The following is a 13317-nucleotide window of genomic DNA, read 5'->3' on the forward strand; positions in this document are numbered from 1 at the left end:
CTCTTTGTAAAATGTAAGACCATTAGATCTAATTATAAGAAATCATTTCAAAATCAACAAATAATACAAAATGTTACAAAATACTCTGATATAAAATGCTAATATATTCTTATCCACGTATTGGAATTTTATTTTCTTTTAAAATAATTTTAGGAACAATGATGCAGGAGTGAAAAAAATTAATGCATCTTTATATGTTAGACAAATACTTAGTTTTTCAAGACCATAAAATTAATTCAAGACCATAAGATTAATTTAAATTTCACTGAAACATATATTATCATCGAAATCCGGCGCGTAGCGCCGGGCTCCCCTAGTGTTTAATATATTAGCAGTGAAGTAATAAAAAAAAAAATGATTTGTGCGATCGCCGACGAGAACCTTGTTTTCGGTCGCACAGATTCAAAGCACCGACATGATTATAGTGGAAATCCCACGTAGTGTGTGCCCAACTAGCCCATGTGAGTTCTCGTTTCCTCATTTGAGTTTATATTTTGGTAGTCAAACCATTTAAAAATTACAGACTAGTTACAGAAGCAATACTATAACAATGTTTTAATAGCTGTCTCTCCTCGTTAAACCCTCTTTTACTTTTTTTTTTTTTTTTTTTGAACAACAAACCCTCTTTTACTTTATAAAGAGAGAGAACCCTCTCTTGAGTCAAACACCTCTCTCTCACTCTTTTTGCTCACTGTCGTAATGGTCGCGCCGCTACTCGCCGCCGTGTCCTCTGACCTTGAACCGATGGAGAAAGCCCTTTTCACCGAATCAACCCTGAGTCAACTCGGCTTCCCTAACGAGTTCCCTTACGAATTCGACTCCTCCGCTTTCACCTCCCCGGTAGACTCAACGGAGACGGAAGACGAAACTAGCGAAGACGAAGATGACTTCTTTGCCGGGTTGACTCGCAGACTCGCTCTCTCTACTCAGCGCCTCCCTTCTCCTCCTCCTCCCTTCCTCAAGGCTACTGAGGTTTGTTTAAAAGCTTCACTCTTTTCAAATGTTATCTCATAATGCAAACTAAACATTCACAGCAATCTCTCTTCAGGTGAACTCGACTGAGTCAACTCGGAGTGGACTCGGGGGCTTGACAACCTCTGGAAACAAAAGTCCCGACGGTCCGTTCTCGCAAGCCCCTTCACGGCCAGAGTCTCCGTGTGTTGAAGAAGACTCTTTGAAAGTAATATCTGCTGCAGCTGGAGAAGTCGCCAAGATCAAAAGGGCGAATCTTGATTCGAGCCGCCAAAACCCTAATCTTAATCCATTCATCCCATTTCCTCAAAACGCAGCGTTTGGTAGCTACTACTACTATTGGCTACAGCAGACACCATCGCAACCCGCTTTGAACTTGTTTCCTTATCCCGTTAGAGGCGTTTACGCCGCCGCTAAACAACCGTCTGCTGGTACCGGCGTTTTCCTTCCCAAGAATCACAGAAACCCTTCAGATTCCCGGAAGAAAGGAGGTAACTTTAACGAACTTTTCCATGGATTTTAAGTCGTGTGCTCTGCTCCTTGGGATCTAAAATAAAATAATTGGTTTCAGGAGGTGGATGTGTTAAGCTCCCGACAAAGGTTGTTCAGACACAACATCTTAAAACTCAAACATTCTCTGGTCGGTGTAACTCACGTTCCCAAGCTCGTCTTAGTACTAATTCGAACAACATCCCCAACCTCAGTTCCGAAACTCAGTTTCCAAAACTGCAGTAATGGTGGCTGTCTGAAGGAAGAAAGACATCTTCAACAAGAATGAATGGTTGTACTGTAGGATTCAGGACTTTGAAGGAAACGGAGACGGTCGTAGTTAGTGATGGTTACTGGTTATAGTAAAGAAGAATTGTGTGTGGAACGGGGGTGGGGGTGATATTTTATTGGTTATTGCTTAATTTATATTTGTTGATTAGGAGAATGTAGAAAAGGGTTTTAATAAGAACTATTTTTTGTGGCCTTTGGAGGAATTTTCAGCTGCTCTTCCTTGGGTGAAGATTATGTCTTTGTAGTTGTAGTTGCAGTGCAACACCATAGAGGATGTGTTGAGAGTACACATAGGGTGCTTTCTACTCTTTTTGGAATCTGTGGGGGTTGCAATGAACTATATGTAATTTTTATTTTGTTGGTTTGTTTGAATAATTGAAGCAAAGTTTGTAGTGAATCATATTGGTAATGGAAATATATTGTATCTGGAAGTAAATTTTCCTACATTTACTAAACGTCGGTAAAAGTTTATGCCATTTTTTTTTATATTTTGAAATCTTCAAGTCTGATAGATTTGGGATCTCTCCTTCATTTCTCAAGACCGGTAAGAAATCAAGAAAAATGGGATAAAATGATGATTCATCTTTAAAAGAATGTGTTTGAGAAGGGTTTGTTGTACATTAGTTTCAAAGAAATAGTGCAATTTAATTTTGGAAAGAATATGGAAATGACAAAAAAGAGAGAAGAGAGTAAAGAAAACTTGTGAGGCACTCATCAAACTTTTGGATGTTATGTTTCCAATCATTTCTATTGAAATAATAATGTTAGTTGTTTGAGTTTTATATCGATCCTTCATCAACCCTCATGGTTAGAATAATCAAGCCAAAGATATTATGCATGTTAAGCCAGTTTTATCTGGTATTACTTTTTCTCCCTTTTCTTTGTCGTAAACAAATAAAATTGAAATTGAGATTCTATAGTTGCCAAAGTGTTGGTGGTCTGATGGTAGTACAATGGGGTTGGTTTCCTTATTATAAATGATTACTTTCACATCAATTTCTAAATGCTAACTTCGGCCTTATAAAACATTATGGATGTAAGATCCTGAATTTATATGATAATCAGTTTTTTTTTATAAATTAACCGTTTGTATAGTTAGTTAGTTTTATGTTTTTGGGGATTCGGCTTGTTTTCAGCCGACTTATGTCTCCAAAGGAATGTCTTATTCCCTTTGGCTTACTAGTTTTCTAGGAGTTTGGTATAACTCGCTAGCTTTGGATTCCATATCTTTATGACTTAGGTTATAAATCAATGGATCTTACAGCGAAAAAAATATTCTCTTATACACAAACCAATAACCACAGATATATTATCATCTATTATATTTTTTTGGTCGGGGTCCACTCCCCCATGTAATCCCACTATCAAAAGTTCGAGTCGTGTTTGAGACTTTGAATAGCCTACGAAGGTAGCACACCAACTTGCCCAAGTGGTTCTCGACGGCGTACTAGAAGTTTAAAACCACACCAACAACTCAAAATAATCCAAACTCTCCAATAACAAGAAAAATAATAATGGAAGAGAGAAAAGAAAAGAGAATAATCATGTTCCCTTTACCATTTCCAGGACACTTCAACCCGTTGGTCCAACTGGCCAGAATATTTCACCACCGCGGCTTCTCCATCACGATCATCCACACCTCTTTCAACTTCCCTGATCCTACTCACTACCCAAACTTCACTTTTCGAACCATACATCACCACAACGAAGGAGAAGAAGAAGAAGACCCTCTATCTAAACCGGGTGCTTCAGGTATGGACCTCGTCACATTCATTCGTCAGCTGAGAGAAGGTTACGCGAACCCGTTTCGTGAGTCTCTGAAGGCGGAAGTAGGTGGAGGAGAGAGGGCGTGTTGTCTGGTGTCTGACGTTGTTTGGGGTAGGACCACGGAGGTTGCAGCGGAAGAGGTTGGGATTAGAAGGATGGTGTTAACCACAAGTGGTGTGGCGTCTTTTTGTGCTTTTGCCGCTTACCCTTTCCTTAGAGATAAGCATTACCTCCCTATACAAGGTAATACAAAATTCACAGTTCTATTTTTTTTGACAAAAAAAATTCACAGTTCTTTAACTTTGATTTTTTTATCTTACGAAAATTACTTTGGCATATGCTTGATCAGATATCATTATTTATGATATTAAATTATACATTTACAATATGGGTAACTAACGGAGTCACAAAGCAAATGTTGTTTAGTGAAAGCTTTCTCTATTTAACTTCTTAAAGTAAGATTATGTTACAAAAAAAAAAAGATTATATAAAGAGGCTTTAATATGAATTTCTTTTATATATGGGTCTTAATTGATTGTATGATAAACTGGAAATATAGTATATCATATATAATCCATTGAAAGTTATGGTTATAGCTGCAAATCCTTCAAACAAAACTTTTTCTATTTGAATCTGTGTTTTTAACAAAAAAATTCATAAAATGAAATATATTATTAAATTATATGAATTTTCAACATAAAACTAATTAGTAATAATTGAATTGGTTTATCTCTTATATATTATTTAAAATTCTATCCAACAATAGATGTGGGACATTGTTTCTAATATATATCTTTCTATTTTTTTTTCATAAGACAAAGTAATTAAGATGGTCTATTCATTTTCTATAGAGTGCCTACTATAAAACATGTAAACGCAAAGAATGATGGAAACATAAATAATCCAAAGCTAAATAGTTATATATATGTTTTGCTCAAGATTCTAGATTGGATGAGCTAGTGACGGAGCTTCCACCTTTGAGAGTGAAGGATCTTCCAGTCATGGAAACGAATGAGCCGGAGGAACTATACCGGGTAGTTAACAACATGGTGGAAGGAGCCAAGTCTTCTTCAGGAATCATATGGAACACATTCGAAGATCTTGAAAGAATCGTACTCATGAATTTTAGTACCGAGTTTCAAGTTCCCGTCTTTCCCGTCGGACCGTTTTACAAACATAGCGAAAATATTTTACCGACGACAAAGAACAAAGAAGACCATGTAACAACTGATTGGCTCAACAAGCAAGACCCGCGGACTGTGGTATATGTGAGTTTTGGAAGCCTTGCGGATATAGAGGAGAAGGAGTTTCTTGAGATTGCTTGGGGTTTAAGAAATACTAAACAGCCGTTCTTGTGGGTGGTTAGGCCGGGGATGGTCCAAGGGACTGAATGGCTCGAGTCATTGCCTTGTGGGTTTTTGGAAAACATTGGTCAGAAGGGGAAAATTGTGAAATGGGTGAATCAGTTAGAAGTATTAGCGCATCCTGCAGTAGGAGCGTTTTGGACACATTGTGGATGGAACTCAACGCTGGAGAGCATATGTGAAGGTGTTCCAATGATATGTACGCCATGTTTTACAGACCAGCGTGTGAACGCGAGGTACATTGTTGATGTGTGGCAGCTTGGGATGATGTTAGAGAGAAGTAAGTTGGATAGGAAGGACATTGAGAAGTTATTAAGAAAGGAAATGGGAGAGGAAATGAGAGAGAGTTGCTTGAAGTGGAAAGATAGAGCTAATGTTTGCTTAAGTAAAGATGGGTCTTCTTCCAAGTACTTAGAAAAACTTGTGAGTCATGTCATGTCTTTTGACTCATATGCTTTTGCAAGTTAAAAGCTTTTACAAACGAGCAATGTTTTATAAAATTTATCAAACCAACTTTTGCATGTTTTATTTACTCTTAAAATTGTAATATTGGTTGTTTTGTTATATATATATCAACAAAAAAATAAAAATTAGACTGAGTTGTTGGGTTTTAATTTTTTGAAAATGATATAATCAGCAATGTCCATTTGAAAAATAATTAAACTGAGCTAAAATTAACTTTATAGTTTCTAAAAATTAGCAAACATAACCGAAACCTACAAACGGTATATTTGACAAAAGATTATGGTGTGAGAGGATTAGTGAGTAGAAAATTGGAGATTTAACTCCATCGTATCTGGAAGCTTTATATATAATATATGGCGATTGTGGAGCTATCTATTTGCCAGTGGTAATTTGAAAATTTAGAGATTTTTTTTTTAATTTTGGTTTCTCAATACATTTCTCAATATATTTCTTATAGATTGGATAATTATAGAAAATATGATGATTTATAGTTATACGAAAGCCAATTCGGCGCCGATCAAACACGTGAGAGAAAGACAAAACCCACGTTCGGAAGAAGGCAAACCTTGTTATGGGCGATAACGTTTTATGGGAATACGTCAGTTCGGCTCCATTAACCATCCGCAATCAACTACACAATGGTCGGAACCTTTGATTTTTATTTTGCCTTTTCTTCTTTCTTTTATCTCTATTTATTTTATTTTTAATGTATATTTTCATTCTGAAAAGTTCAATATCTAGTCAAATTACAAACCATAAGGAAACATTTCCATATTTCAAAAAAAATTATCATTGAAAAACTAATTGAATAAGAAATTAAAATATTTGCAAAGCATAACCAAAACTGAACCCCATATAACATTAGGAGTAAACGAGAAATCATAGCTATGAAGTTAAGAGGAAAAGTTTCTCAGAGTTCGAACTAATAACATCAATTTTGTAAATGTTAGTTCAATTTCTATTTTTTTTGTAAATGTTATTAATAGCTTAAGCAAAATAGCCTAATTTTTATTTGGTGCTTTACTATCTGTGGAAAAGTGTGATTTGATAGTATATTTCGAGAACTGTAGCTTGTTCTAGCAAATAAACATTACCCACCGTCAATATATATACTCTAGCTTTTAAAAAAGAAGTACTCCCTCAGTTTCATAATAAAAGATATTTAAAAAAAAATTGTTGTTACATAATAAATGATGTTTAGATATTTTTATGTCAACTTTAACTTTATTAAAAAATTTAACCTATGATTATACATCTTCATTTATAACTGGTTACATTATCAATAATTTATATTTTTAAAATTACTTTTAAGAGAAAAATAAACTTTCTTAAACGTCATGTTTTCTTTGAAAACATTATGTATAAAACAGAGGAAGTACCAATTTTAATGGATTAGATTTTGTTCCGGATTTTCCATATTTGTTTGAGTTGTTCCGGCATGCAGAAGTGTGATGTTTATTCTAGCAATGAGTTATGCAGACAAATTCCATATCTGCAAAAAGATAACCAACAGCGTGCATGTTATTATTATTCACTAATTAACCATGCAATATATAGTATAAGATACGTGCTCCTGTAGTAAAACGTTGAATAATATTGTCAGGATCATATATAGATTGAACTCAATGAATGTATGAAGAATGCAACTACTACACAGTCGCATATATACATATTTGTTATTAAGTTATTAAAGTTGTTTGATTTGTTAATGTAGCCGTAAAGGCAAGCAAATCAAAATTAAAGGGAATTGTTGATAGTCGGTCTGATACTACACCGTCAGCCACGTTCGGCCTCTTGATCATCCCATCTCCAAACTCATCAAACACCAATCAATTGTAAGTAAATAAATATACTCATTTAAACTTTTGTTTGAGAAAAAAAATTATCAGACCTTTATTGTTGCTTTTGTGTTTCTGAATATTAAGTAAATTATTTTATATATGTTAAAAGCAAATAACAATATATCGCAAGTAAATAAATACTCATTTAAACCATTTTGAGAAGACAAATTATTTAAACCTCCATTTGTAGTTTCCTTTTTGTTTTTGAATATATATGTAAATTTATAAATTAGTATTAACTTGACTAAAAAGTTTTCTTTCTCTCTGTTTTTGGGTTATAATATGAAGCAGGCGTGGCGAAGTACGTAGTGAAGCAATACACCGCAGCAGCTGAAGGAGAGACGGCATTGGCTGGAGTAGAGAGCATGTACGCTATAGGAAAGGTTAAAATGGGAGTAACAGAGTTTTGTGCAGCGAAAGCCCTAAATGGAAAGAGGAAGAAGAAGATGGTGAGGATCAGAAATATCAACAACGGAAACGGTGGAGAGATGGGTGGTTTCGTGTTGTGGAATAAAGGTTCATGCCAATGGAGTTTAGAGCTTGTTCTGTCCGGTTGTAAAGTCAGTGCTGGTTGTGATGGTAACTTGGCTTGGAAGCAAAGTCCTTGGCTCGCACATTCGCATTCTTCTGATGAACCTTCTGGAGCTCTCAGAAGGTTCCTTTAAGGACTTGACCCAAAAACCACAGCAAATTTTTTTTCTGAATCGGTTTGCATGGGGGGAGAAGGCGGTTGTTAATGATGAAGAATGCTTTGTGCTTATGCTTGAAACGCGCCTTCAGGGCTTACAACAAGAAGCAAAAGCGGTATGGAGATGCTGAAGCATACCGTGTGGGGTTCTTTTAGTCAAAGCACAGGACTTTTGGTCCAACTAGAGGACACTTATCTCGAACAGATCAAGACTGGTCCTGAAGAAGAAGATGTCTTATGGGAAACAACCTCTGAAACAATGATCCAAGGTTATAAGAGCGTTGATGGGATTCAGATTGCTCACAGAGGAAGGACACGCGTATCCTTATCGAGGCTTGATGAGAGCTTAGAGAACCATCCAAAGACTACAATGGAAGAGAGTTGGGAGATTGAAGAAGTGGGCTTGTCTTCAGGTTTCTTGTTGCCTCCAGGTGACTTGCATACCAAGGAAGATGAAATAAGTTGTAGAGAAACGACCTTGGCTGTTTCTTGTAACAAGTAAATCGACACAACAATATGTTGGGCGAGTCCTCTCCAAACCGGAGACAAACTCTATATCACTATGAATCGAAAACGTTACAAGCTTCGCACTAGTTGCGTGTTCTATGCTTTAGAGAGTTTTATGTTTCTGTGTCTAACAATGAGAACCTAGACCTCTATTTATACAAAATAGATCGTAGGTTTTCCTAGATGGAAAAGGATTGTATTATTCCTAATACTATAAGGAAATAATTTCCTTATTGAACCTACACTAATCCATATCTCTTATGTCTTGTTTCAGGTTCTTCCTGAAGCCCACCAGCAGGCCCAAGAGACACAAAGCCTCACATTCTCCACCTTGGCTCTTGAGTCACTCCTCGACTTCTCCGCTTCTCCATCTCTCTCTCTCTGCGAAAATGAAAAACTGAAGCACCGACGAGCTCGCCGCCTCGTCTTCTTCAAGCTTCGTCTGTTCCTCGACGTCGCTTCACCGGAGTCGCATGCCCTCTCCGATCCTTGCTTCTCTTCTTTTCTCCGAACACTTCCTATCTTCGATTCTCCGTGATCCAGACAAGATCCTGACTTCACCGTCGCTTGTCTTCACCGGCGATTGCTCTCACCGCCTCTGCCATTGAAATCCCAGGTTCTGTTCGTTCTTCTTCTGTCTGTTTCCTTAGACATTTGAATAAACCCTAACCTTTTGATTTCAATTTCTTCCAGATTGCCCCTTCGATGAATCTGGCCACATCCTTTGACTTTCGTGACTCTCCGGTAGCAAAATTCCTTTTGCTTACCTCACGACATGTACGAGATCAAACCAGAATTGTCAAAGTCCAAAGGTAACTCCTTTTGTTTTTGACTTCTTTTGCTTCCTTAAGAACGTGTCTTAAGCTCACCCTGTAATGAAAGTTTTTTTTTTTTTTTTGAATAATTAAACATATCTCCTTGTTTAATGTTACAGCTCATGGTGTTGACGTCTCTTCACCATCGTTACTTCCGTAAGGTAATCAAATTGAATTGTTTTTTCAATTTTTCCAAGAGCTTTGAACTTGTGAATTAATAATTTTTTTTTTTTTTTTTTTTGTTCACAACTGTGTTGCAGACGTTTCCTTGCCACAACCCCACGTCTTCAGGTAGAGCTTCTGATTCTTCTCTTTATAATGATTTTTCCCAGCTTCTGTTTGAAGTTTAACCTCTGCATAAAAGATTCTTTGACTAGTATTTCCTGAATAATTTTTGCAGATTCTTTGCATAGACAGCTTCTGTCTACACCCATCATTCTTCAAAGGTAATCTTCTACACTCAAATTCATCTTCTTCCTGAGTTTTTTTTAATAACCCTGTCGAACCATCAGTTTACTTTTCCTGAAACTGATATTTTCTTTTGTGGCTTTTCCGCGAGGTGATCAACTCGACAGCATTGTCACCTGCAGCCACGCGAGACCTTCTAAGGCAGAACCTTGAGGATCTCCAAGCATGTCTCGAACTTCTGTCCAGGTACACACTTAGTTAGAAAATCTGCAGGGTTGATAGATGTGTGAATCTTGTGAACCGTAACATCGCCAGCCTCAATTACGTCTCTCATAAAGTGTAGTCTAGTATCTATATGCTTAGTCCTTTCATGGAATCCTCCATTCTTAGCTAAGTGTATAGCACTCTGTGAATCTGAAAACACTCTCACATCATCTTGCTTGAATCCCAATTCACTAACAAACCCCTTAAGCCATAATGCTTCTTTAAAAGCTTCGGCTAATGCCATGTATTCTGATTCTGTCGTTGATAGTGCGACAATATGTTGGAGACCTGATCTCCAGCTTATTGTGTTGCCTCCGACTTGAAACACATATCCTGTCACGGATCTTCTTCTGTCCAAATCGGTTGCGTAGTCTGCGTCACAGAATCCTCGTACTTTGAAATCTTCTCCTTTAGTAAACAATAGATCTGAATCTAGAGCTCCTTTAAGATATCTCATCACCCACTTAACAGCTTCCCAGTGTATTCTTCCTGGCTTGCTCATATAACGGCTGATTAAGCCCACTGCGAAACATAAGTCTGGTCTAGATCCCACCATTGCATACATTAAACTTCCAACGGCTGATGCGTATGGAATCACATTCATGAACCTTGCTTCCTCGTGCTCTTCTTTTTGTGTCAAACTTTTAAGCTTGAATTGTGGTCCGATAGGAGTAACCACAGCTTTGCTCTCTGCCATGTTAAAAGTTTCCAGCACCTTCTGTAGATACTTTCCTTGCGATAGTTTTAGAGTTCCTTTCTTCCTGTCTCTAATAATATCCATTCCAAGTATTCTTGAAGCTGCTCCAAGGTCCTTCATCTCAAACTCTCTCTTCAAGCTATCTTTGATTCTTTTAATTTCTTTAGAATCCTTAGATGCTATGAGCATGTCATCAACATAGATCAAGAGATAAACCATATGAGATAAGTCTGAACCTTTCATGTAGACACAAGGATCATATGCACTTCTTTCGAAGCCTTGTTGCTTCATGAAACTATCAAATCTCCTATTCCACTGTCTTGGTGATTGTTTTAATCCGTAAAGTGATTTCAACAGGAGACAAACTTGATCTTCTTTTCCCTCCTCAACGAAACCTTCTGGCTGTGCCATATATATCTCCTCGTCTAACGTTCCGTACAGGAAAGCCGTTTTCACGTCTAGTTGTTCCAAATCAAGATCATAATTTGCAACAAGTGACAGCATAATTCTAATCGACACGTGTTTCACCACTGGTGCAAACACCTCTGTGTAGTCGATCCCTTCAACTTGTGAAAACCCTTTAGCTACTAATCTAGCTTTGTATCTCGGCTTCTCTACTCCAGGAATGCCTTCTTTCAGCTTGAAAACCCACTTGCTGCCAATAATCTTCTTTTTCTCTGGTTTCTCAACCAGCTTCCAAGTCTGATTTTTCTCCAACGAATCCATCTCTTCTTGCATTCCCTCGTTCCATAACTTCCAGCTCTTACTTCTTCTTGCTTCCAAATAGGATTTAGGCTCATCCTTATTTATTTCTTCTGCTGTAGCTAGAGCATAAGCCACGCAATCTGAATCATCAAACCTAGAAGGTTTCTTTACTTCCCTCCTGATTCTATCTCTAGCAAGAATGTAGTTGTCTAGATTTTCCTGTTGAGCTCCCACAACTTCTTCTTCACTTTCTGAGCTTGCGGATTCAGGTTCCGAGTTTTCTGATGCTGGAGAAACTCCACCTTGAACTGTATCCTCTGTTTCAGTGTCTGTAGTTGTGTTTGATGGTCCTTGAATCAGCACAGGATTGAACGTTACCTTTTTCGTTTTCCTCTTCTTCTCGCTGATTCCTTTAATGTCTTTAAACATCTCTTCCTCATTGAAAATCACGTTTCTGCTTACTGTACATCTTAGTTCTTCTGGTAACCAAACTCGATAACCTTTAGTCCCGTCTGGATATCCCATGAAAACTCCTTTCATCGCTCTTGGACTGGTTTTGGCTTGAGTCACGTGAACATAAGCTGTACATCCGAATTTCCTTAGATGATTTAAGTCTGTTTTGGTTCCAGACCACACCTCTGCCGGTAGTTTGAAGTTAATAGCTGTACTGGGAGATCGGTTGATTAAGTAGACAGCTGTAGAAGCCGCTTCTGCCCAGAACTTTTGCTCTAAGCCTGCCTCTGTCAACATACATCTCACCTTCTCCATAATCGTACGGTTCATGCGTTCTGATACTCCGTTTTGCTGTGGAGTATAGACGCATGTTCTGTGTCTTTTAATCCCTGCTTCCTTACACAATGTGTCCATCTGTGTATTGCAGAACTCTAATCCGTTATCTGTCCTAAGACACTTCACCTTCTTTCCTGTCTCAGTCTCCACGCATGTTTTCCATTCCTTGAAGTTTTGAAACACTTCATTTTTTGATTTTAGGAAATAGATCCAAACTTTCCTAGAAAAATCATCAATGAATGTAACAAAATAGAAACATCCTCCGAGACTCTCTACCACCGAAGGTGAACCCCATAAATCTGAATGGATGTACTCTAGGACTTCCTTAGTCGTGTGCTTGCCTTTTGGAAAACTTAGCTTGTGTGCTTTGCCCAGAACGCAATTCTCGCAAAACTCTAACGTCTTCACATCCTTTTCGTTTAAATATCCGTCCTTGACTAAAATATTCATGCCCTTTAGACTCATATGTCCAAGCCTAGAGTGCCACCTTTTAGTCAAATCGATATCAGGTCTTGCGACTGCAGCTTCACCATCCAATACTGTCCCTTGTAAGTAGTACAGACCATCACAGTATTTTCCAGAAATAACCTTCTTATCTCCTTTGTAAAACTGCACCATGAAGTCTTTGCCTTCGTATCTGCATCCCATCTTTTCCAATAAACCGTAGGAGATAAGGTTTCTGCCCATTGTAGGCATGTAACGAACATCAGTGAGAATCACGCTCGATCCATCATCATTCATGATCCTGATTTTCCCGATCCCTTTAATCTCGCTGATAGTGTTATTTCCCATCAAAACCTTTCCTCCTTCTATGTCTTCAAGATCAAATAAGACATCTTTATTTGGGGTGATATGAAATGTACAGCCAGAATCAAGTACCCACTCGTCCTTAGTAGCTTGCTGGCTAGCCACTAATACCAATGGTTCCTCCTTCTCTTCTGCTATGTTGACCGAATTTGATGGCTTCTTTCTTTCTGGACACTGCTTTTTAAAATGTCCTTCCTTGCCACACGTCCAACATTCTTTAGAGAACTTAGGTCTTGATTTTGATCTGTTATTGCTTTTAGATCTAGCTCTCCAAGTTTTATCGCTCTTCTTCTCCCCTCTGCCTCTGTTGTCGCCAGCAAACAGCCCCTCCGAGTTACCTTTGGACTTGTTGAGGAGTCCCTTCTCTCTTAATTCTACTTCCTTAGAATAAGCTGAGCTAGTAACATCACGAACCGTTAAAATTTCTTTGCCGCTGCCGTATTTTAAT

At 37.8% G+C, this 13317-nt stretch overlaps 2 protein-coding genes across 2 annotated transcripts; both read left to right on the forward strand.

Annotated features, from left to right (window-relative positions):
• Positions 1-421: 421 nt before the first annotated feature.
• Positions 422-2149, forward strand: LOC106355531. The gene is made up of 4 exons (XM_048737025.1): positions 422-581; positions 622-972; positions 1049-1463; positions 1544-2149. Exons 2-4 carry the CDS (start codon positions 700-702, stop codon positions 1705-1707), a joined length of 852 nt encoding a protein of 283 aa, XP_048592982.1. The 5' UTR covers positions 422-581; positions 622-699; the 3' UTR covers positions 1708-2149.
• Positions 2150-2903: 754 nt separating this feature from the next.
• On the forward strand, positions 2904-5482 carry LOC106352896 (UDP-glycosyltransferase 76F1-like). The gene is made up of 2 exons (XM_013792549.3): positions 2904-3762; positions 4459-5482. The coding sequence occupies exons 1-2, from the start codon at positions 3267-3269 to the stop codon at positions 5349-5351; spliced, it is 1389 nt and encodes a 462-aa protein (XP_013648003.2). The 5' UTR covers positions 2904-3266; the 3' UTR covers positions 5352-5482.
• Positions 5483-13317: the final 7835 nt, after the last annotated feature.

Source organism: Brassica napus, chromosome A7 (genome assembly GCF_020379485.1).
Source record: "Brassica napus cultivar Da-Ae chromosome A7, Da-Ae, whole genome shotgun sequence".
Classification (NCBI taxonomy): Eukaryota; Viridiplantae; Streptophyta; class Magnoliopsida; order Brassicales; family Brassicaceae; genus Brassica; species Brassica napus.

What these genes read in the sequence shown, in the direction of transcription:
- LOC106355531 (XM_048737025.1), top strand. Translation starts at nt 700, where the DNA reads ATGGTCGCGCCGCTACTCGCCGCCGTGTCCTCTGACCTTGAACCGATG. An exon ending in CCTTCCTCAAGGCTACTGAG is followed by an intron (nt 973 to 1,048) that starts GTTTGTTTAAAA and finishes ATCTCTCTTCAG; the next exon opens with GTGAACTCGACTGAGTCAAC. An exon ending in AGATTCCCGGAAGAAAGGAG is followed by an intron (nt 1,464 to 1,543) that starts GTAACTTTAACG and finishes AATTGGTTTCAG; the next exon opens with GAGGTGGATGTGTTAAGCTC.
- LOC106352896 (XM_013792549.3), top strand. Translation starts at nt 3,267, where the DNA reads ATGGAAGAGAGAAAAGAAAAGAGAATAATCATGTTCCCTTTACCATTT. An exon ending in GCATTACCTCCCTATACAAG is followed by an intron (nt 3,763 to 4,458) that starts GTAATACAAAAT and finishes GTTTTGCTCAAG; the next exon opens with ATTCTAGATTGGATGAGCTA.